This window comes from Diuraphis noxia, unplaced genomic scaffold, assembly GCF_037042655.1.
Source record: "Diuraphis noxia isolate RWA-SAM2 unplaced genomic scaffold, SU_Dnox_SAM2 contig0001, whole genome shotgun sequence".
In the NCBI taxonomy this organism is placed as follows: domain Eukaryota; kingdom Metazoa; phylum Arthropoda; class Insecta; order Hemiptera; family Aphididae; genus Diuraphis; species Diuraphis noxia.
Window position 1 is genome coordinate 92,497,873 of NW_028301711.1, and position 27,364 is coordinate 92,525,236.

The following is a 27,364-nucleotide window of genomic DNA, read 5'->3' on the forward strand; positions in this document are numbered from 1 at the left end:
AATTTATCTTATCTTTATTGTATCGTTTAATAATTTGTATCAGTGTATGAAGCTAAACATTACATACAACTTTGCAAACATAAATAATATACAGTATGATTAATTGTTACTTGATAATTGAACTATTACTTCTAAAATATTGATTACAAGTAATTAATATTATTTTTTTACAGTTTAAATATTTACCATGAAGTTCTTCGAACACTTCTTTTTACAATCTTAAAAAAAAGTAATTTTTTAACAAATCTTTCGCATGAAAATAAAAACAGTCGTAAGTAGATATACATCTCAGAACTCTAGTTTGAGTTTTGATTCAAAAGTAAAACGACTAAAACGATCATATTATCGATTTATTTGATTTTGATTTTTTAACATGAATTAAATATGGAACATTATTTTAATTTGTTTTATTACAAAACAATTAATCATTCAAAATGTAACCCAGTATAAACACATTGTTCACTCATAAACATTTTATTTCTAATCAATCGAAACATAAACACACACTCACTGAGGATTTCTATAATATAATCCGTTTAATCGTAGGTAACGTAGTAAAAAAAAAAAACTGATCGATTCTCGACAAATCTGTCGGTACCCGACTCCACGTGTGTTGGCTCGTAACATTCATTATACACGGTATAATGAATATAATTATCAGATAATAACATGTTAATTTAATACAACCCACCGTGCAAAATTACACTATCAAACGAACTACTACAACGGCAATTCAAATTATTTCCATGTGGGTTTCCGTCGGGAACGTGATAATATTATAATTCTTCAGGCTCGTGCAATAACAGTAACCGTTTTCTCAACTACTATGGCGTTGGGTGTTGCCGACTACGTTGTGTTCGGAATAATGTTGATCATGTCCGCCTCGATCGGTGTGTACTACCGGTTTACTGGTGGTAAACAAAAGACTACACAGGTAATTAATATTTTCGTCCACAGTACGTTTAAATACATCGAAGGTTTTCATTTTTATTTTTCATTATGTATGTTTTACTTTTTTTTCGTAACACTCTCCGAAACCAACGTATATATTTTAATTGATTTTTGATTCTCGATTGTCCCCCAAAAATTGGCATTTTAGCTGCGACTATGGTACTTTTGTGCACATATTGGACAAACGTGAAAGAGATTATCAACTAGGTACAAATCAAACTAAATCGAAATAATAAAAATAACAAATAACAAAGAAACTAGCTTTGCTTTATTTAATACTAGTATACTTGTAGGTGTCGAGTGTATCTCGTCATTGGGTATTTTATTAGTATATTTTTAGTCCCTGTTAAATGGAGAGTTAAATTTGAATTCAATTATAGATTGTTCCGTACAAAAATGATACAGATTTGAGACGGTCCTATATTACTAAGTATTATGTGCTATAAAATTAAATTGCTATTAGTAATATAATCAATTGAATTGTGTTTTCTCAAAAAACATTCCATTTATTATTTTAATAGGTAGAAGGTTGTTTCCTATCACGTATGATAATTTTTATTGTGTTGGGGTCAATTTAGACTAACCAACTTATTAGTGAGAATAGATTCGTGGTATGGAATATAGGAAATAGTATAAAATTAATCTAAACATTTGTAATTTTATATGGTATAATATTATAATGAGCTATGATAGTTGTATACTCAAAGCTAATAAAAAAAAATATTTATACACAATATTTACGCAAAAGTTTCAAGTCCTCACAAATTATATTTTGTAATTACGAATTACAAAATAACTAAAACTGTTATTTTTTGATTAAATATTCAACTGTGTACCAACATTTTAATTTCAAATTCCTATAAAAAAACATGCATGTACTATATTATATTCTTTTAGATTATTAGATTTCAGAAAGTTTTTAGTAAGATACATTGAACCCAGCTTTTACGGTGTTGCTACTAATAGTACTGAAATTTCATACATTTTAAATTACTCAGAATGGGTGTCTAGATATTTGTCATTTATACAATAAAAGTTAAACGCTCAACCATAAAATATAATTTAACTATTACGTTTCTACTAGATTGATTTAAAAATGACTGAAACATATCTATGAATGCATTTTTTGTAATTTTATAATTTTCTGGTGATAAGGTCTCGCTCTATGTTTTTATTATTGCCGGACTGGTTGTAAAAAGGTAGTCTAAGGAATATAGGCCATTTAATTTTCTGAAGAATATTCTTGTGTTAGCTCTACTATTTCTCTCTAAAATATAACTATTTCTTCTTCCTATAATCCATCTATTTTATTATTTTGCCTTTCTTTAACAAATAATTATAGTGTCATTTCATTCTCTTCTATCGAGCCATTTATTATTTTTAGACTGGTATTAACGCTTTCTACTATGGCTTATTCACATTTTTCTTATATCCGTTTTTATATTTTATTCGTCATGAGAGGGTATTAAATAATTATTATCAAACAATAATATTTAATTTACAACTCAGCATAAAATATCATTTATTATTGATAAGTTTAAACCTCAAAAATTAGCCAGAATGTTATACTTGTTTTAAACCTAAATCTTTTTAGAATTTCTTCTCCAGAAATATAGGTACAATAGTACGTATTGTCACTTGTATTAATGGTACCTGAACTTTCTCACCTTAATTTTTTAATGGCAGTAATATATAATTAGTTTTACTCAAGACATGAAACAATGGTTGTCATAGATCCAGTATTATAATTCATTGCATATCCACGGTTTCGGTATGTGAACTCCAAGTCTAAGGTTCAAGGTTTTGTTGTTAAAAAATCATTGTTTCTTGAGTGTCATATCTACCCCAAAATAATTTCCATTAATGGAGTGTCCAACTTAACGGTATAACCATAAGTACGTTAATCCAGTTAATTCAAATAAGAATAATTATACGGTATTCATACTTTCATTTAAAAACAACAAAAATGTATATATGCATAATATGTAAAGAAAAAAAGAAAACTAAATAACCAGATATTTTCAACTTTCTATATACATTTTACTAAATGAGCAAAAATAAAATAATGTTTGAAATTTACATTTTTGGTGAAAAATGTAAGTGTTTAATGTATAACACTTGAATTACAATAAGGAAACAAAATCAATTTTGTCAGCAATTTATCTTCACACGATTATCAAATTAAAAATTAAGAATCCTATTTAAAATATAATAAAAATAAAATAATATAATTCCATGTACGAATCAATTTTTAAAACATTAAATATTAAATTTAAAAAGAAATCAATAATTCAAAATAACGAAATTTCAATATATAAAAAATTATAACTCTATTTTCAACGTATGTCAAATACATAATAAATACAACTATTAAAACTGAATCTAAATAAATCAAATATTTTTTCATTAATACTAAAACCTTCAGATATATATGTATAATGTTTTTGAGCATTTTTATGTATCTAATTTAAAATATAGGTAAACCAGTAATTTTTTAGTTATTGAAATGTTTATACTAATAATAGTCATAAAAATGGTTTTACAAAAATATATTTAATATAAGTAATATTGGATCTAGTATTAATAATACTTGGACTATTTATAAAAATCATTAATGTTGACAGATTAATCGTAGACATTTTTTTCATAGCTCCCAAATCTTTCAAACCTGTCACTGAGGACCTATTTTTAACTATTGAAAACAACTGTTTGAATTTTGATTCTGATTTATATCATTTTTATAAATATGATACCTAAGATTAATAATTTAGAGGAATACATTAAAAAAGCAATAGTTTGTTTACCTTAGGGTACTTCTTTAAAGATAGTAAAAAAAAGCGGGCAAGTCGTGGATGTCGCTCTGCTGTACCGTAGGTTACAAGTAGGTTACTGTTATTATTGATGGAATTAAATTTGAATCCAATGATATTATATCATTGTATACGAAAAATGATTCTGAGCGGAGACGATTTATCTGTCTATAGATTATTAAAAATTTTCAAATCTTAGACTTAAAAAGAAATTTTTTTATGTATTTTGTAGAAACAAAAAAACTAAACAAGTTGAAAAATTAAAATATCAGTAAACAGCTCAAAACAAATCAAAATATTTTGAAATATTTATCCAATATAGAAAATGCCTATATAAACATTCAGTGAAAATTGCATGTATCTTGGGACATTTGTTTAAGCGTTACACCGAAATAAGAAAATCGCTAAGACGCTAAATGAGAAATCTAGTGAAAATTCAATTTGAATTTCTGGTAGATATTTATTTCATGATAAAAGTTGACAAACTAGAAAGAAATCTTGTATTAAATTTTAATTAAAAATTCCCGTTTTTTTCCTTAATTTTTAGTTTGTTTATCCCTATTATTTAGAAAAATGTTGAGATATTTTTAATTTTGACCCCCCAAAGTACCAACTAGATTCACTTTCTGATCTAACAAGGTACTGAAGTCGAAAATTGAATCATTTTTACTGCCCCAAAACATGATGACAGACACAAACAAAAACACACACTTCATGGTAAAATCACTACATTCCTCGTTCCACTCAGAATCTAAAATCTCATGGATCTTAAAATATGAACTTAAAGTATATTTCTATATTTCAAAACTTTAATATCAATCAACGGTACTATTGAAGAAAATAATGAAGTGATCATGATTTATGAATCCCTCTAATAATAATAAAATAATCATATACTATTAATATGTCCACAGGAATACATGTTAGGTGATAAGAATCAGAGTGTTTTACCGGTGGCATTTTCTTTGATGGCCAGTTTCATAACAGCGATCTCGATGTTTGGTTTGAGCTCGGAAGTATATACTCGTGGTACCCAGTTTTCCGTCATAATTATCTCCTACATTATCGCCACTCCCATCATAGGTTACTTATATCTGCCGGTTTTCTTCAAACTCGGGAACCTGTCTCTATACGAGGTAGTAAACCACCAACATTATAATAATAATAATAATAATAATACAATGATATTGTTTCGTTGCACTGTATACCTACAGTACTTGGAAAAAAGATTTGGGCGTTTAACTCGAGTGACTACGTCGTTGGCGTTCAGTATACAAATGATATTTTACATGGCGATTGTATTGTACGTCCCAGCACTGACTTTAGAAGCTGTTACAGGATTACCTCAATCTGCTTCAATTTTAGTTGTGGGATTAGTGTGTGTATTCTATTCTACAATGGGTGGGATAAAAGCAGTCATCATAACAGATTTATTACAAGTAAATTTATATTTTATGTTCAGTTTTTATTGGTTATTATTGTACATAATATTAATTATACATACATAATTATAATACTATATTCGTATTATAATGCACACATGTTATAAAGAATTGAATATTTTTTTTTATCAACTATTCAAGTCACTTCTCATGTATGCATCAGTAATTGCGGTTATTGGGGTTGCTTTGTATGAAACTGGCGGTCTATCGGAAATTTTGGACATTTCCTATAAATATGGACGAATTAATTTCGGAAAGTAAGTAAAAATGTATTTATTTGATTTATACAGCTATTATTGATAATATATTTTAAAAGTGATTAATTAGTATTTGATAGTGTACCATTGATATTACACGATCTCTGATTAACTTTTAAAAATCAAAAAAGTTTATATTTTTTCAAACAATTTTTACAAATTTGAAATTAACTTTATAAAAACATAACCTAGTTAATCAATAAATAATATCACAATAATTATAATTTGTATTGCTTTGCGATATGCTTACTTAGAATTCCAATTTCATCATTCTGATTTTAAATAGTTCATTAAATCATTATCTATCCTTAGTAGAATATGAATACAATTTTAAATTTTTTAAATTTTTAAAGTAATAATATACTTATTTTTATCAATTTCAGTTTCAATATCAATCCAACAGTAAGACACAGTTGGTTTAGTATACTAATCGGAGGCTGTTTCACTCAAATATCTTTATATGCTGTAAATCAAACACAAATACAGAGGTTTTTAACATTGAAAGACTATAATACTGCTGTCACCGCGCTATGGTGTAGCTTACCACTAGTGATTGTGATATCCCTTTTAACATCTTTTTCTGGTCTAGCGATGTTTTCAAAATATTACAATTGCGATCCTATAAAGTAATTAAATATTGAAGTTTTTATTACTAAAATATGTTAATACACTATCTGCATTCTACATAACATTATAGCATTATTTATATATATTTTGTATTTTATATTGTATTATGTATTGTATCCACGTCACGAAATCACCATTAATAGTTCAAATTTTAATCAAAAACATTCCATCTTATGAACATTGATCATATCATGTAATGAATAATATGTTTGAAGTTAATGTAATGGACAAATATAGAGAAACGAAATAAATGACATAAATTGTTTCGTTAGGTATAGGCATCAACAATAATTAATGATGCCTATACTAAACCAAGATCGCTCTTATTTGGTAACAAAATTACGAACTAATTAGGTAAGACTGGTGAAAGTGTTAGACCTATGATAATAATTCGGTGACGTACAATAGCATAATATTAGGAAACATTAATCATACATTTTAATTTCATGATTATTCAATCTATGATATTAATTACCTATGCATATTTTGTTATATGTAGGTATGCATTCCAATAAAAATTAACTTAAATTTTTAATTTTCAACACTTTCGCCTACATAGTACACATCATGAACAATTTAGGTATAAGCACGCATATTTGTTTTATTTAAATCATGTAGGTACAAGATTATAGATAATAATATGATAAATATAACTGTAATAAATTGTCTTTACAAAGGTCTGGTCGTATATCAAGCAGTGATCAATTGATGCCATTATACGTGTTGGACACTATGGGATCTATACCCGGCTTATCTGGATTATTCATAGCTGGAATATTTTCATCAGCAATGAGCTCTGTTTCACCAATTCTTAACTCATTGGCAGCAATTACGATGGAAGATTACATAAAGGTTGTTTATTGCATACCAAATAAATTTAAACGTCTGAACGGTTTGAATTTTAAACGAGGTGTTTTGTATTCCAGCCATTAAAAAAACAAGAATTATCGGATAAAAAACGAGTTTATCTTATGAAAATGTTAGTCCTCGTGTATGGCGGTGTTTGCATTATATTATCATTTCTGACAAAATATATGGGAGCGATCCTTCAAACTGCATTGACGATATTTGGAGTAATCGGCGGCCCCGTGTTGGCCGTGTTTACATTGGGTATACTTTTACCCTACATCAACCAAAAAGTAATTGATAACAATTTATAATACTATAATATTATCGGAGTCGTTTTTAAAATATTTAAATTTTAAGGATGTCGGTCCGATGGGTTTTTAGCACATAAACTTTGCTTAGAGGAAAATAACTCTGCTCTAGCGAAATACTCAAATCTCGATAATTTGTATTTATTTTTTTTTAGAAGAAAATAATTATATTTAAATTGTAAAATTGTATTTAACTCAGACTTCAAAATTTATATATTAAAGTATCTTTTAATATACCAGACTTAAGTTTTTCTCTTTTCAATTCAATATCCAAATATTCTATGATGCTCGTTTGTTATTTCTAACCAGAAATCATATGGATTTTAAATGTTATCTTTTAAATAGACGGCTCCGACATCCATAATTTTATTCACATTATAATATTTTATGTTTATTTAAAAAATTATTAATCAAAAAATCTCAAATTTCCACAGGGTGCACTGACTGGCTTAATATTTGGATTGACTTTTTCGTTTATAATTGGATTTGGTGGTCCTAAACCTCCGGTTGAAAATCTACCTTCATTCACAAATTCCTGTACAATATTTAATAGTTCAACAATTTCTACCCAGCTTTCATCATCATATTATAAACAGTAATATTTTATATTTAATTGTCTTATTGTAGGTATCTGTGAATGTTAAAAATCAAAGTTGTATTCAAAAGTTTACTATGTCTAAGGAAACGCTAGTTTTTAATTTTAAATTTAATCATAGGTATTATAACTGAAAGTAAAATATAATATGCATTTCTGCTTTTAATCTAAACGTTTTTTGAAGGGGTGGTGGGATTCATCTCTCGGAATCTGCAAATTTTTTTCCTTTTAAATGATTTTTAATTGTATTTTTAATAATAGCATTCATAATCAAGGATTAAACGAAATATAAAATAAATTATACCTACTATAAAAAAGTAATAAGTTTATTAATGTGGTGCATATACTCATATATATAGTGGAGGGAATCCTGCTATTTAACGAGAGTTGTATTTAAAACAACTTAATCACCCCTCCCTCTGCACCAAATAACCTTCAGATACACCACTGTAATATTATTTTATATTTACTATATTATTATATTATTAAAATTGTAATTCTCAATTTTATTTCTGTAGAGCACTTCACGAAGACGGTTATCTATATTTGTATAGAATCAGTTATCTGTATTACGTAGTGTTGGGATTTTTGGTAACATTTGTAGTGGCAATGATAGTGAGTGCAATATTCCGTGGAAAAAATCGTGACCATGATCCGGATCTATTCACCCAGTTTGTGGCGAACCGATTGAAAAGAAGTGACAGGGATCATGAACAAAACTAATAGTATTTAATACAATTTAAATTATACAGCTAATCGCAGTTGATTTGCCTTTCAATTGATCGATATTAAATGATGCATTATTATATTATGTTGTTATCCAACACCGGAAACGTGTGTTTTATTATGTCACATCGAAATAAACTTCAAGCAACCACCGTATATCCTAATTAATAAGCAATTGAAAATTTGCTTCAAATAAGTTATATATTATATTTATCGTTCATGTTTACGGTTTATGTTTATATTTATTGTGAAAAAAATTTAGTAATTACAAAATTTAATCTTTAACTGAATTTTATATATATATATATACTGAGAACCAAATTGAACGCAAATTAGTTTAGAATATTTTAAAATTAAATATTGCATTAGTTGGATATTTACTTGAAATAATAATTTATAAATTTATAATTCATATTAATATACACTGCATGTTTAGTGACTAATTTATTATTTTCATTGAAAATAATTTATTTATAAGTTATTATAACCCGAAGATACATATAAACATTTTAATGTTTACGTACAATGTTTATGGTTAATTTTGTTACCATACATTTTGAATAAAAAAATTAAATATTAATTATTAAAAAAAAAAATAAGAAAGACTATTTTTCTTATTGTGAAAAACTTAGTTTTTTCTTTAAAACTTTTAGTGTTAAAATGTTTGAAACTTTTTCTCGTCAAACTTTTGATTATTTTTTTTTTCATTAATATAGTTTAAATTAAAATAAATTTTTGAAACTTAAAAAAAGGATTATATATATTTTAAAAATAAAAATAATTAGAACAATGAAAATACTCTGAGGATACTGATTTTATTCAAAATTAATATAGACGTAATTAACTCGTCCTTGAGCAAAGTTTGTATCATTGTTTTTCTTTTTGTATGCTTATATAATATATTATTATATTAACATAAATAAAAATATTTTGGTTAAAAATTTTCAATATTTTTCACTCTTAGAATAAAAATTAAATGATGACAATTAAATATTTGTTAAATTACTAAATTTTACTACACTAATATTACAATGTTAATTGCTTTAAATGTATATTATGATTTTTTTTTTTTTTTAGTAGGTATAAAAAACATGTATTCAACCTTTAGACTAACTTGTTAGTTAATAATAATTAATAACAATGTTTACATCAAAAAAAATTACTCGTAGTTTCTATCAATAGTTTTATGTTAATATAAATATAAATATTCAATTACTTGGTTGTTGGGACAATAAAAACTTTGCGCCAATAAAATTGAAATAATAAGTAATAATTCAATAAAAAAAATTATTTAATATTTGAATCATCAGTACATGTTCAATCACCATATGCGATGCCGTCTCGCGGAAATGAATTCGTTGGTATTTGGTAAATACATTTCCTTTTATTTCTACGTAAATATAAAAACAAAAATATGAACTCAAGGACCGGTGCCACGATAGCCTAGTGGTCGTCAGAACCCTGTACAAACGTGGGGATATCTTATAATATTATATACTCTCGTGATATCTACATATGTCGGGTGGGGAACGAAACTTGATCACGTTGGGTCCGAATGAAAGTGGGGTCCGTTCCGTGAGTTCCGCCCTAATGGGTGTGTCACGATCCGAGGAGTAATCGTTTGGATTGAGTCGACTTCAAGGATGTGCACTCAGGTGTCGTAACTGGTTAACTACTGATGGTCGTCGGGGTTGGGCTACAGTTAATGTATGCCGCTGGTGACAATACCGTGCTGCAACTAAGTTGTTCAATCGTGAAATGATAATCTACGACGTTCGGAATGAGCTTCGTGTTTATCGATGGTGGCACTTGGTGTCTAGTTCCTTCAAGTCTGTGTGATGTACTGTTATATGTTGACGGTTGAAGGTTAGAATGAAGACTGAGTTAGTGCTTTTCTTTGCTTTTCGTTGGAGGATGGCTTTACCATTAAATATTTCAGGCCTGTGCCTCTACTAATGAATGGAAGTTTGAAGATGATTGAGTTTGTTTATTGGTTAATCCATGTGAATGGGTAAGGTTTGGGTAATATTTTGGTAGTGGTAGAAGTGTGAGTTTCACCTAGAAGTCGAATATGGACATGATCCAAGAGGGAGTTTTGTAGAACAGTCCTCGGATTGGTACCGAATAGAAGTTTTGATGAATTTGAAGTTTGCAGATTTAAGAAGAACTGAATTATTGACGGTAGTGGGCTTACCCGTTATTGTATGTATACCCATATTTTGGGCGGATTTTATACGCCTCTGATGGCATAGCATCATCGGTGAAAAGTGAGAGGTAAGTTTTAGGAATCGTTAATGTAGGTCAAGTATAGTGTTGGGGGATAGGCAGGATCGTTGAGGGACGCCTGCGAGTATGTTTCTGGAGGACGAGAATGAGATTTCGATTTTTGTGATGAAAGTGTGGTCAGTAAGAAAGGATTCAATGACTTAAACGATTTCAGTTTTATTTTATCGTGTTTTTAAATTAGTCAAATTAAATTATTTGTTTGAAAATAACTTTAGACCCTATTGATATTAAAAATATTTAGTTAATATATTATATAACATTAAAACCAGTTAAAAAATTAACAAAGTACCAAATATATCTTCTATCCATCTATTTCTACGTATATATATATATATATATATATATATATATATATATTAATTTTTCTGTCTGTCTGTATGTTTATCCTTTATGCATTCCCAAACGGCTGGACCGATCGTGACAACATTTGGTACAGAGATATATTATAATTAGACTTATGAGCAGAAGATAGAGTAAGTTAAAAAGTAATAGGACCAAATAATAAAATTATTATCAATGAATATCATTTAGTTGAATACCTATTTGAATTATTAGACTTTTTTTGATAAAATGAATAAAATGACATTTGTCATCTATCTGTATGTATACAAATATACTGTTACTATAATCACAGGAAACGAATTTAACACACAGCTTGAGACATATAAGAGGTAGGATTTATAATGGGCTTCGAAATGCACAGGTTTATCTAGTATATAATATTATTTTCAAATATCATTGCAACTTTAAAGTATTTAATATTTCTCGAAATTATCGACAGTTTAAAACTTTAAATGTCAGTAACGTTGGTGCTGATATTCACATCTATATAATACAACTAAATTGAAGAACTATTTTGATCTTCAATCTTTAACCTATAATGAACTTGCCAAAATACACATATAATTTCAACTGCTTATATCACAGAGCGACCTCGACCTTTAAATTCCAGGAGTCATGTCCCCACTGTGATTCTGATTTGCCCATAAATCCTGATATGATAGTGACTGAGTGTATAAAAAACTAAGTGTATTTTTTCACAAATAAAAATAGAAAGTTCATGTCTTCGTTGAATGTAAGATGAATATGATAATAAAAAGTTTTAGTATAGTAATGCAACTTTGTCATATTAATGCAAACTTATATGTATTGATAAATTTCAAAATATATAAATATACTAATGTGGCACTACAATCGATCTAATATATTTTTGTACAACATTCTCTATAATTTAGACGATAAAAAAAATCCAAATTGTTATTCCTGGACAATAAATCCACAATTTCTCTCATTGCAACGAGAGAAAGTTCTGTCCAGATTAGAGACACGTTAAAATATACTATCTTACTATGTATATTACTATCTTCTTAAATTGGTAATTTACATCAGTCATTATTCGATACTTTGGTAATAACTAATAACCTTACAAGTACGTGGTAAACTAATGATTTCAAGTATGTTGCTATTTTTTCGAATACGGGATAAAAATGTTTACAAACACTTGAGAAAGCAGGTTCGAGTAAGTGATATGAGTGCAATTCTTTTTAGAAAACTGTCGCAAATAAGAACTCGTGCGTTGAGGGGATTTAATGAAAAGGGTGTAAGTGGATGGGAATTTAAGCTCATCTCAATTTGCACAAATATAAAATTCAATTTCATTTATAGTCCATACCATCTATAACATCACATAATCCGCTCAAGTGCTGGGTTACTCAGAGAGGGATAAAATGTCACGTAATTCCTTGATTGTCCATAAAATGGTAAATACATACCATACACAGTACGAACAACTATATATTGAACATCTTCATGTTTTTAACACTTTTGTTGGCACCAGCCAAACACAACTGAGTTTATAAGAAATACGTATTATGTATTTTAGTTGCTTTCCAATATTCTAATAAAGCTATACATGATACATATTAATAATATGATATTATGAATATAAACAAAACACTTCGTCAATCTCTGGGCTAATATGATATTATGAATATAAACAAAACACTTCGTCAATCTCTGGGCTATGGGCATTTTCGTAATCATAATGATGAGGGTATGTAGTTACATTAGGCTTTTAGGGGTTGAGATATATGATCTACATGTAGGTATAACATTTTCAACTATTCTCCATTTGTTAAAAAGCACTTATTGCAAACGGACATTAGACAGCTTGTAGATTGTAGTCCAGGATGAAATAATTTATTATGCTAGTATATGCAAGTGGTATAAAAATTTTTATATTTTACTTACTTTAGAATGTTTGACCTTGGATCCACTGCTATATTTATTTTATTTATAATATATAAACGCCAAACGGCAATTTTAAAATATCAGAATAAGTATAAGTTAATAGATACAATAATAGTATAATAATACAAATACACACAAAAAAAAAAGATCATATGGAAAAATACACTATACTATAACTAAATAGTAATACCTTAATTTAATAATATAAAACTATAGTACAACATATTTATAATATGTATATTTAATTACCTATTAAAATCAAAATTAAGATTGTTCAGATTACGAAGCATTCTGTGTAAGGGGTGATTATGTCCTTTGGATGTCATTACTAGACAAATTACTTTTTACAATGTAATTAATATTAACTTGAAATAATAAACTTGAAACGCGTTGCCATGGAACATTTTAAATCGGCTCAAAAATAAATACAATATAGGTTGTTAAGCCTAGATGTTATTATAAAATATCACGTTAGTTATTGAATAATTGGTAGATAAATTACCGTCTTTCAAACTGAATATGTATATACACTACAGTGCATTCCCCCCTAGGAATTCTAAAGGACTGGGAGATGTAATACAAGTATAACTGAATATTTTATAGGTTATATTATTCCGGTTTAAAATGTTTGAAACAAATTATTTCCATTTGTACCATAAAATATATTTATTAGTAAAATTAAAAGTTGACAGACCACCTTCGCTGAGAATCGTTTTTTTTTTTTTTTTTTTTTTTTATTAAGAATAAACCCTCGGTGACATCGGCCATTGGGAAAATCGTTTTTCTTATACATTGATGTTAAACATGGAATTCAAATATTTAAACATCTACTACAGCGACCTCTCTAAACACTTAGTGTACGGTACTCACTTCTCCATATTTTTATTTATGGTTTTTGATTATTTTCAGAATCTCAAAAATATTCAGGTATGACCTTTTAGATTAAATTTTTTATCAGAATCCACACTCAAAGTTAAAAATCGATTAAGTTTTCCACTGTTTCTCGTATATAATTAGTCGTGTAAATAAAAGGTGTATATATTATATATTTTATCTACTCAAAGAAATAATATGGTAGGTAATGTATAAAATTGTAGGAAAAAAATTTTGAGTATATAAATGGTAGTATATATAAAAAAAGTATATTATATACCGATAAAAGTGTTGTAAAGAGAATAATTGAGTATAAAGTGAATTTAAATAAATGGTACTATTAGTGTGTACCTAAATAACTTAAGAATTTCAAAATAAATATTTTGAGCAGTTATAAAAATTAGTAATAAGTAGTGGTTATTAAATAAAAAAGTGATAGAATATTTAACGAATTAAAATACAATTTAGGTATTTAAATTTTTTTTAGGAACATAAAATAAATTGTTTGCAACCTCTCTAAACACTTAGTGTACCTACGGCACTCACTTCTCCATATTTTTCAACACACTGCATTATATAACTAATGGTCATTGCTGTTGAATTGTAATAAAAATTTCAAAAATAAATAATACATTTTTGTATCAATTTTTTTGTGGTGATCATAATCAACATTATTTGGAATTCATATGAGTTACGCATAATATTATGAGCGACTGAATAAATAAACCACACCGTGACGTTACGCCTCCATGGATTCGTTCGTTAATCCTCCAAGTTCTGTTTGTTATTGACTACTATTAATTCTATTAAGCCAGAGCGTAAATCTGCAGTACCTATATTTTGTGCTCTTAATGATTTCGTTTAACTCCAATTGTTGACAATTTTAATATTAAGTGGCCTGAGTGGAAGAATGTCTAAAAAAATCGATGGGGCTGATTTTTCACACCTAAAAGTTTTCTCGTGAACGTGTTTCTGTTGATCATACTTACTCACCAACTAAGCAGTACTTTTACTACAAGTAAATGACGCAGGTCCGATCTTAAATCAAATTATGCTTTGAATTGACTACTACTATGTACTGCTATTATGTCGTCTCTAATAGGTTAGGTATATTATTATTTACTATTAACAGTTTCAATGTTTTTGAAATCAATAACTGATCGGTATATAATAATTTTTCCAAATTTGAGTAACATTTTAGAAAAAAATAAAATCATCAAAATAAAAACAACATTGCTCGCAGTCTAACCCAGTTCATCAGTTTGTATGGTGAAAGTTTCGTTTCTTATCTATGCCTTTTGTCTCTTCCCACGAGAATATTGCTTTCTATATAAATTAAAAATCAGCTAACAACTAGCAATGGTACTAACGTGTAACACTTATTACTTTAGAGCGAAAGGGTGAAGCAAAGACTCTATCCAAAGTCTTTTCGTTACCTAATGAGTTCTACACTGATAAGGTACTTTTTTTGCGACTGGCATGACATGCTATTACAGAATATCTGAAGTGGGATATAAAATGAGTCAATGTTTAATTATATTTTGTAGTCACAAACATCCTAAACACTTATATTTATGGTATAACATATTTAGTTCACGATAATCTCGTTATAGAATAATTAGGTGACTACGTCTTCATAATATTATGTACATCATTCTCAAAATAATTAATGTAATTGAAATGCTATGATTCATCATAGCATTTTTCATTACCCACTTGAAATTTCTAATAAGTAATAATTTAACATTAATTATTCACCTAACATAATTAGTTAACCAGATTTAACCGTTGTAATATTATTTTACCAAATAGTATATTTTAATTTATCTTTTATTTTACTCCACAACCAAAACATCACTATATTATACTGATACAAAATGCGTATGAGAGTAATATCATGTTAATATTTTGTTAATTGTATCGTCATTAAATATTTTAAACTAAATTTATTTTATTGTTATGTGTATATGTATTAAATATAATCTCGGTAAATACTGATAACTGGTGTTTGTGTTACGCATGGAAACGTTGCGAAAATTCTCTGTGTTATTGTTTTAGTAGATTTCTTATATTATTATTTCTAACCCAGCCGATTTCAAATTACAATTTCATGTATTGTACATGATGCAAGCATTCCATTAAATTAATTTCATTAAGTGACCCATCAAATACAACGCGCCAGTTGGACATTCACCTTATTTAGTACACGCGTTTGGGGTAAATAAAAGTTTCAAACAATTAGATTATCATCGGTGATTGTACTCCTGCTACTGCTTGCTACATTCGATGCATGTGACCTACATTTCGATAATCACTGCTATATTGTTAAATCGTCTGCACTGATTGTACGTATTCGAGTTCCAAGTGCTCTCCCATAAACGAAATTTCTCCTAAGTCAGATGTATGTGACGAATCTCACCCGAATTTGAGGTGATTGTATTTATAGACAGTCAGTTTATAATTATAATAGACCACCCGATGGGAAACATCGTTTTTATTTTAATTTTGTTCAGGTACATTTACCTTATTTTTCATCTCAATAAAATAATTTGAGTAGTATTTATTTTTTTCACAATAAACAGATACCATACACAAACAAAATAAATGTCATTAACCTTGCAAACCTACTCTGTGTATAACCACATCAGCAAATGCTGAATATATCGAAGATACTTTATTAAGCCAATAAACAATTGAATCATTAAGAACATAATACTATAATTATGTACGCATTAGGTCGTTTTCAAACACCGATATATTTTATTGTTTCGAATCACTGTTGTTATATTTATTATTATTATTATTGTTAAATATTGTCTAATGGAATAGTTTCCAAAAAGGGGCAGATATTTAACGATAATCAATACTTAATAATATTATTATTACTGTTGCCACACAAGAGGCAAAGTTATTATTAATGATGACTCAAGTTTAAGTTTAGTTTGTGGAGAATGTAAATATTTGTCGTAAATAATATTTGCCTTCCAAACCATTGAACTATGCATGGCGCCAATCAAAATATTATAATGAGTCCATTGACAATTATTTTACCATCAGTGCATCAGTTTATTGATATTTTATTAATTACATCACCTAATTATTATATTAATTAATTATTAATTTATACGAGTTAATTTCAAATGTCATTAGACAAAAAGTAAATCTGAGCCAGATAAAATTTAGGTATTAAATGACTATGACTATAATGATTATTATAACTATGAGTATACAGCGCACGTAGGCATAGTACCATGATAATTAATGATTAATGTTATTCAAATGATTCAATACGTTCGGATTATTTCTTGTGATTGCTATATTTTATACTTTCACTAATAAAAGCGACCGTAGTACCTACCGTATCTAATATATTATCATAATATTATTGTTGTATAGTTTGTCCCTTCAGATTCAATTTAAACGACTTTCGTCCTATCATGACAGAAAATGTATAATTTTTATATGATTTTTACGTTTATTACATTATTTTTACCAACTTTTACATTTTGGACTTAAGATATTTTGAACTATAAACAACTACACGCTTTGTCACAACACTATTTAGCGAATCCAAAGAATCGTGTCTCCTAATATATATTTGAAAACCCTATTGTTTTTAATATAGTCATTAAATTTAAATAATGAAGTATATTATAGTTTTTTGCATTTTATGAAATATTGAATTAAATTCAAACAAATTAAGTGTCACACACACATATATATCTTTATATATATAATTCTATTGCACGTATGTCATTTAACTCATCCTAAACAGCTGGTCTGATTTGAATGCATTTTTTTGTATTCGATTGGATGACGCCCTGGATGGTTTAGATTCACAAATCAAGTCACCTCCTCAACCCCGGGAGGTGCTAAAACAGACATTTCGAGATTTACGATGGAAATTTTTGTTTATAGATTGTTTTTATTAGTGATAGTTGCTTATTGATGTTTGCTATTGGTGTAAAAGAAATTATTGTCCCTAATTTTGTTATTATTATTTGTTTCCATAGCACGTGTGTCTATGGTGTTACAAGTTTTTATTGATATTTTGAATTTTTTTTATTTTTATTGTTATAATAACAACATTTCAAATTTAAGATATGCAAATCACACCATCATCAGCTAATAAGAAATAGGAATTGTAATTTGCACCAAAACTAAAATCGATTATTTTTTTGATAGTACAAACTTACAAGTTTTTATATCCTAATATAAATTTAGCTTAGTTTTTATTTATAAAATAGCTGAGCTTATGTATATATTGTTGTAATAAGTTTATATAAAATCGTATAATAATGAATACAAAAAAAAGTACGTCAACTTAAAAGTAACGTAGAGGTAGCTTAGTATGCGATTACGACCGATAATTGGACGTAAGACGTTACAATATTACCAGATAAGGCGAAAATACCGAAAAATTATTAATGTAATTCGTGTCCATCTATAGTCTTGACGTCTACTAAGATACCAAAGAATAATCGAATATTTCAAAATCGAATATTCGATATCAAATAAATCATTTTGCTGCAAATTACAAATTATATTTCCGACTACCTGAGGATAGTGCAAATTACATACCTTTATTTTGGTGCAAATTACAAACATTATTTTTGACTACCTGCAGTGGTGCAAATTACATATCTTTAATTTGGTGCAAATCACAAGCTCCCAAAACAACAAGATATATCCATATTTTATTCAAACTCTATATCTATGATATAACAGTTGGACATGGTATGATTCTCACACCTATCGATGTAGGTTTTTTCTATTTTATAATGTTAAATGTGATTTTTCCCAAAAAATGAGCACTTATCGTTGTCGCTCAAGGTATTCAATTTTATAATGCTATTTGAAGTAGAGACTCATCTAATAATACGTAGGTGCACGCATTCAAACGGTAATATTACCTAACCAAACATCGAAATAATATGTTTTGATTGTTTGATGATTTAGCGACAATAGGCTATTTTAAAATATTTAAGATATTCGTGATGCATTGTGATACCTGGGATCATTGTAAGTATGACGACGTAATGAAGTATACTATTCCACTTTTAACCATACAAAAAAAAAAAAAAAAAAATGTTTTTACAGCTGGGTGTGTTAAAATAATTAACACGTTGACCGCCGTGTGCCCGCCGGCGGTCATTTGGTAAGTTATTTCATACTTACAATTATACAATCATTATTTATTTTGTGTACAAATAACCATCGACATACACAAAATTGCTTTTGACAATATGACAAAAATGTTGTCAGTTATATAATATTTAGATACAACCACACATTTATATAATACACACATAACTACTTCTACTTAACTGTCAAAAAACACGACTCAGGTGGAAGTACTTTATAGTTGGGTAGGAGGCACGCACCTAATAATATTATAATAAGTTATATGCCTTGTAATTTATTTTATGAACGGAATTAACGGTCATATTGTAATTGAAAAATTTTAAATGTAAGCAATAAAGTGATATGATGTCTGGAAGAGCGTTATAAAATACTAATAACTCTCCCTATCGTTATAATATTAAATTTTAATATCCCAAATGTACTTAGCCGCTACCACACTCATAATTAATTTAATCTAATGATTTGTCACGAATTCATTTTAATTAATTTACAATGTTTTATTGAATTAATTCAATTTAATTTAAACATAAACAAAAATGATGACTTTTTAAATAATATAATAACAATAATTATTTAATATTAATATTTGTGATAAATATTCATCCTTCGTAAGTCTTGCAAAATAAGGTATAAAGAAATATATTAACTGCATAAAATAAGACAAATTGATTTGGTTTAATAATTTGGAACCTTTTGGATTACAAAATAATATATATTATTATTAAATAATAAATATTAAATTCAATTTATATGTATATGTTACATTTTAAACAACTTTCTTTAAATAAATACTTTAATATTATTTAAATCTTTAAATACGAGTACATCATGATTATCCAAAAAAAAAGCTTAACTATCTAACAGCTTCAATTGTTCTAAGATTTTTTTTTTTCATATTGGTACATTTTAAGTAATTATAATGTTATAATTGACCTCTTTTGAAAAAAAAAAACAAACAAGCTGCAAATAAACTTATCTAATTAATGTGAACACAAATATTGTATTATTTTTGGATTTAAAGTTAATCATTGATATGAATTTGCACTGCACGTCTTTAATTATAAACCAAAGTTCAAACTAATATCAGATATCTCCATATATAATAATTATTGTTGAAAATTATATCAATATACTATTGTTTTATTTTGAAAATATATTTTTACAATTTTTATTGCCTAAAGTCTACAAAAGGGTATACAACTTATTCTTCTAGTTAATACTATAAAGTGCATAATGTACAATCTATGTTTGATAGTACGATGATTATCATACTAAAAGGAATCCAAGCTTAAAAATCTCCCTGGAGCGCTCAAGTATAATACTATGAATTTTTGTTCAAAATAATAAATTAATAAACTTATGCATAACTTTTCTTTAAAACAATCCCAAATGCGAATAAAACATTCTGATTTCTTTGAGTTAACAATTTATTTATAAATTTATATTTATGTATTGTGAATGATAATATTATTTTTTAAATTTTTTTATTGTATAAAAAGTTAGTGAATGGTGAGTGATTATAGGATTTTAAAAGAAAGTTATAGATAAGTAGTTTATTTTTTTGGTTATTTAAAAGTATTACGAACAACCTTTGTAAAGAAATATTTAAAAAAAAAAAGGTTCTGACAAGATATAGAAATTGTATCAAACATACTTGTAACGGAGCAGTCGTCACCACATAAAACGGCCCTTTTCTCAGGGCCAACACATTTGACATCTAATTCGACAATAACCACACTACGGCGAATGATAGGTTGTCAGGTAAGCAAGGATCAACAGTATGACGAAGGGAAACCGCACCGATCTAACGACAATCACTAAGCAAAGGTGCGGTAATGACTCGTCAAACTAACCAAGCAGGAACCAATGAAAACCATGAAAGCCAGCCGGTGGGTATAAATACCGGTGCATCGGCCGAACAGTAATCAGGCTTTCAACATAACATAATACACAGACATTGACGACCAGAACCAGATACTAGAAGATTCGATGTTTTGAAGCCGACTTCCGCGACGCCCAGCTCCAAGTGATGGTGAACGTATAACGTGACAGACTGCATCAACCGTCGATCCAGATCACCGAGTGCTTCACACTCGCTTCGAACAAACAACAAGACAGCCGATTATCAACCTACGTTTGCAGCGATCACACTCCAGAATAACTACTACGCTAGACCTACGGCTCAGAGAGTAACTACCAGCGGCTGTACACACGGTTGTTCTCCTCTGCTGATTACGGTCAAACAGTCGATCTACCATTGCGGCTGCATGAAAAAGGTCCTTATCAGGACAATTAACGGATTCACCCGGCGTGCCTCCTTAGGTGTTCGCATCGAGCTTCTCATTTCATCAACTTAATCACGACTTATCTAAGACCGTGAAGGTATTTTAAGCTCGTTCCTTATTGTAATTATATATGTATATAATATCAAAATCGCGCCTCTGTATGCCTGATACAGCCCGCCACGGCTCACTTCATTAAGCCAACCGTGCGGCCCGGATTTACACTTTCCATACTAAAATTGTGAAATCATTAATTGTAATATATTGTATAATGAAGTAATGTGATACCATAAAATTAGTCTTGATTCAACAACGAACTAATATCGGCGCACTGTATCATACTCTTATTTGTAATTGTTAAATTATTATATATTCAATTTTACGATATTATCATAATGAGAGTGAAATAAAAAGAGTCGTCAAAACTATAATATATTACACATGTTTTAAATTGGTGAAAAATTTGAACTAGTGTCCTTTTAAAATAAATCAAATATTTTAAAGACAATTATAAATAACTTTAATACATCTCTATTCTTTAGAATATATAATATTATTATTGAATTACTCTAATGACTAAAATAATTTGAATCCTAAGCTTCTTGAATCACTGGTAGAATCGTTCAATCAGGTAACCTGATTAAATATATGATCGCCACTATCAAATCTATTGTTGCCGCTGATCTACTAAGCCGACTTTAATGCCTTTTAATCATTTATTGACAGTTGTATTTGCTAACCATTTATCCATTTTCATTTTCATATTTGAGCGAATGAATATAATATAATGTATATTTATCCCAGTGGCCACTATATACTGTCGTTGTGGATTTTGTTAAATAAAAATAATAATTTATAATTATTCGAAAAGAATTCAAGGTTCTAAATGATATACAATTAGTCATAAAATTAACCATTCCCTTCAGAAATTAGGGTCACAAAATACTTATCTATCAAACTCCCAATAACGTTCACATTTCATTTCTAATCATTTAAAAACGATATCGGAATATGCATGCCTTTATTAATTTGAAACTCAAAATATAGGGCAGTTATAAAAATTGATTATGAAAATTAAAATTAAAACTAAACTTTCATTGATTCAATTAAAATCTAAAATCTATACCAATATTACGATTAGTGAATTAATTAGAGAAAGCTACGACATTTTTTCTCTTTTATTTTATTCGATAAAATTATAATTATAATTATAATTACACATAAATTATTAACCACAAGTTCTTAATAAAATCAATTAGTTTATTTCACAAATGATGACACTATGTAAAAAGACGATTACAATATTATAAATTATTATTTAAAGTCTCTTCATTAGAAGTAGTGGTGATTTATACTAACTTCGGATTATATTTTTACATAATACCATTTAAAATTCAAGCACAATTGATGTTTTTAGGAATTTATTTGGCAGGGGATAATACTAACACTTTCTAAAGATTATACTTAAGTTACCTTCTTTTAGATTTCCTTTGGTTCAAAATGTTATCTACCGGATTTTTGTCCAATTTTAGGTAGGTAGCATACCTACATATAAATAATTAATACAAATATTGATGAGTCGATTTAAAGTACTTATATTAGTATATATTTACCTTTCAGCAAGTAACTTATAAGGAAACCGATTACGTATGTATAAATATATATAATTTTTGTTTTTTAATTAGACCTCCGCAAACATGCAAGGTTATTAAGCCTACACAAAAATTAAAACCATTGTATTATAATACAAAGTAAACTTATTCTAGAAATTAATTTTAAATATTGGTCTAAAAGTTGTCGGCTATGAAGAATTAGGCGATGTAGACTAATTTCTGCAAATGATTCGGGTAGATTGCGTTTATTTCTTATCATGATATTATGACAGTATTGTCTTTTCGTGATAAGAAATAATCCCGACCTACCCGAATCATTTGCAGAAATTAGTCATGTTTGCGGAGGTCTAATTTAAAAAAAAATACATATATAGGTATATAATAAAATGTTCATTTTCATATATACCTAATTTCTTGTCTAGGTGTATAATTTTTATGATTTGCATTAACATTATATAAAAAATTTAAATTTTAAAAAGACTATATAGTACAATTTCAGATATATATATTAATACCTCATAATTTAATTAATTTAATTCCAAAGTTGACATAATATATTTCATTAAATGCATTCACAAAATTATTAATGAAAATCATAAATTGCGAAATTAATATTAATTAGTTAGTTGTTTGAAAATGAAAGTTTTGAATAGTTTTAGAACGAATGAGACGTTATTGTAATCTAATATAATTACGTATTTCTATATATTTTAATAGACTCGTTTCCGTCAGTGGCTTTGTAACATATTCAAGTAAATAATGATTAAATCCCTAAATCGAATATAATGGAATTTTGGTAGGCCATGCACATGTTATACTTGACATATCACATTCGTTCGGTTTAAATTTATATCGACAATAGAGTAAACCGTTGAAAGGAAATCTATCCTACACGTAACTACCTCACCCCCCCACCAACCCACACACATACACCTTTGGTTTTGTTCTATATACCTTCAACAGTCCTAAATCGAGTTTCCAAGATTTTGTATGAATGATCAGTTAAGAATAACACCGACTGAAAATAATTATTTACTCATGTAATATGTGTGTTTGTATGCAAACAAAATCTTGAAATTTGGACGAGCCAATAAATCTACTAGACATCTTCTTGTGAGGTCAAAGTATAATTCAAAATATATGGCTCCATTGTATAGTTTCAAAAGCATAGAAACCATTTAAAATGTCCATAGAACGTGCATATATAATTTTTTTTTAATTTAAAATTTTTATAATTTTTTTGTTTTTATCATTGTCCTATTTTCTTTATTGTATAGAATATAAATTAGAGTTTGCTCGAGGGTCTAATGAAATATGTCTTATGTAGCTCACGTTTTAATATATTATGTAATAACATATACATATGAAAATAAGAAATTTTCTTAAATGATTATAATTAGTATTTAAAACCATCTGTTTAAAACGAACATTTAAATCAGTAAATTAACAGAACAGAGAAGTATTTTATAAAATAATTACTACACTTACACCACTTAACACTGCTAATTAATTAATATGGGTACAGTTAAAAAAAGTACATAAATATCTATATCATAAAACTACAAACAATGAATTCCTATTAAATAGATACAACTATCATTGGTAAAAATTATATTTTACTTTAAAATAATTTACCTTTCCTTATAAAATGCGTATTACAATTTAAAAAAAAAAATGTTAACGTCTATAAAACTAACTTTTTTTTAGCGTAAACATTGGTTATTTATAATTACAGTTTGTATTTAAAACTAAAATGAAATTTAAATAACCATTAATTTTTGGACCTAAAAGATGAAAAATTAAAAACTTATGGAACTTATAGGTACGGACATGATATAATGTAAAAAATTTATTATTTATTTATAAATTATAATTAGTTATCTATAATATTATTTCAAATGTAATATATTTGCAAAATATAATAATCGATAAATTATGTAGTACTCCAACAATAAATTATAATATTGTTATTTATCACTTATTAATGTATAATTACGAATAGGTAATAATAATAAAAACTTAGTTCTACCCCGAATTGAATATATTATATAGTATATTATCAAGCACAAAAAATCTATTCTATAAATAGCAGAACATTAATGCTATTATTGATTGAACAATTCTTATTTCAACGAAATAAGTTTGAAATCGCTCAAAATATATTAATCAAGCTTTTAAACTTTTTTAAACGTAACAAACGAGAAAGTTATACCTATATTTTATTTTTATTTTATCGACCCGCTGTGGATGAAATTGAGCTATTAATCAAATTCCAATCCAATATTGTTTTATTTTTATTTTATTTTTTTACTTTTTAAATTAAAATTGATGTCTCCCATATCTAATGAATTTTACAAGGAGCGTGGTATATTATAATAACATACAGGATGATCCATTTAACGTAAGACACTCATTATTTCAAAAAGTATTAATAGCCATTTTTCATACCACCAATTATTTTTAAACTTATTTTTAAACCCCTATCAACTTTTGATTTTTAAATTGCAACCTATGTATAAAATGTATGTAATGTATAAAACTATTTTTGTTATAAATTTTAATATTATAATTTTAATTTGGAATAATCTGGTGGTTAGGTTGGCTATATCTGCATGCCCCTCAAAGTTAGGTGTTTTTGTAGGTTCTATAGTATTTGAATCTAGGAAATAATACCCGATAGAAAAAAGAACAGGTAAAATAAAATAAAATAAAATGTATATTATTATATTCATATTTGATATTATTTTGAGTAAATTGAAAAAATTGAATACAGTTGTATAAAATAACATTTGTCATAGTAAAGTAATAATAATTTGGCAACTTTTATAAAATAATAAACAAATGTTAATAATTATTAATATTATAATCAACTTTAAAAGAACGTACTAATATGTCGCGTATGCTATCGTAAGTGATCAAGACAAATCCCGGTAAGATGACGGCGAATTGTCTCAGGCGAAGGAATCGGCAAGATCTAATTTTAGATGGCGACAGTGAAAATCAGAAAGCGAGTGGTTTAGAGCAGTGGACTGTATTATCAATGAGATATAATAAAAACAAACGAGTTATTGAACATACGGTTGCTTAAAAACTATGGGAAAGGGGGGTGCTTAGGACTATGTACATAACATGAACAAATAAACATAAGAACAAAGAAAGAAAAGTTGTATACGTCTGGCCTTCTGATCCTTGACGTTGGTTGCGGTAGGATTAAGTATGCACGAGTGTCAACGAATGCACCAAATGCAGTAATGTGCAATAAATGAACGGCGGCGAAGAGTTGCGACCGCCCGTTTACTATTCGGCTGCGGCAACGGGCGTGAGCACTGAGCACTTGACTCGACCCGATGGCGACGAGTGGCGCACACACGAGAACCAACGGCGACAAAGCGCGAACGATTACGTTCCGGCTGCGGCGAGGGGCGAGAGCACGATCGGCGGCGGCGAGGGCGCACAAGAACACCGTTATTGCGTCGGAAAATCGGCACGCACAATTATCGGCGGCGGCCAGGGCGCACACACGATAGGACACTTTTGCGTCGGAACGTCAGTACGCTAATTAGTTATCGGCGGCGGCGAGGGCGCACTCACGATCAAAAACGACTGCGGTTTGTTTAAAAAAAGTTTCAACGAACGAAGAAAAAAGAATAACGGTAAGCGTATTTTTTTTTGACAACGCGTGTTGTTGTTGACAACGGCGTAGACAACATGATATGCGAGACGGCGGCGCGCGTATCAGCTGATACGCACTATCGGCGTTGCGCCAACAAACGCAACATGTCGATAGTGGTACAACCGGTGGAAACGCACTCACGGCTGTTCAGGCAACTAAATCGCATCGGTGCGAAACCAATATTGTTCCCACACCACCTTTCCCGTCAGTTTGAAGATTACGTATCCAACAATATTATATATATTTTTTAATTGTACATATACACTAGGCAACTTAGGCCATTAGGCTTAAAGTAAACTAAACCTAACCCGATAATATTATTTGCAATGATTGTGTATCATTTGGATAATACTTTAATTTTATAAATATAAATCAAAGTTCTGGAGTCTTCGGTGATCTGTCCGGCGTGTCCGGAGGATCCAGTGTGGGTGTCACCCAGTGTGGAGCGATCCAGCCGTAGAGGAATGACGGAAACGTCACATTGCAAGATGTCCGAGAGTGGCAACAGAACGACCCGAACATACGGGAGATAGTTTCTAAACTCTCCAGAGACGGGGCAAGCTTTGGTCATCTTCGGAAATTGTACGTCGTCCGGGACAAGGTGTTGCACCATCACCCCCGATCAATCGCACGTGGAGAAGAGGGAGTGGTCGTCCCGGTGGACAAGACGCTGATTA

General features: G+C 28.4%; 2 protein-coding genes across 3 annotated transcripts in view; one reads left to right on the forward strand and one right to left on the reverse strand.

Annotated features, from left to right (window-relative positions):
- The window catches only part of LOC107167771 (tyrosine-protein kinase receptor-like), a 409,135-nt gene that overhangs the window by 130,549 nt on the left and 251,222 nt on the right, over window positions 1–27,364 (reverse strand). The window lies entirely within an intron of this gene.
- LOC107167772 (putative sodium-dependent multivitamin transporter) lies at window positions 571–8,672 on the forward strand. The gene is made up of 9 exons (XM_015516954.2): window positions 571–934; window positions 4,676–4,897; window positions 4,976–5,200; window positions 5,345–5,460; window positions 5,844–6,086; window positions 6,765–6,939; window positions 7,014–7,226; window positions 7,679–7,839; window positions 8,358–8,672. The coding sequence occupies exons 1-9, from the start codon at window positions 827–829 to the stop codon at window positions 8,560–8,562; spliced, it is 1,668 nt and encodes a 555-aa protein (XP_015372440.1). The 5' UTR covers window positions 571–826; the 3' UTR covers window positions 8,563–8,672.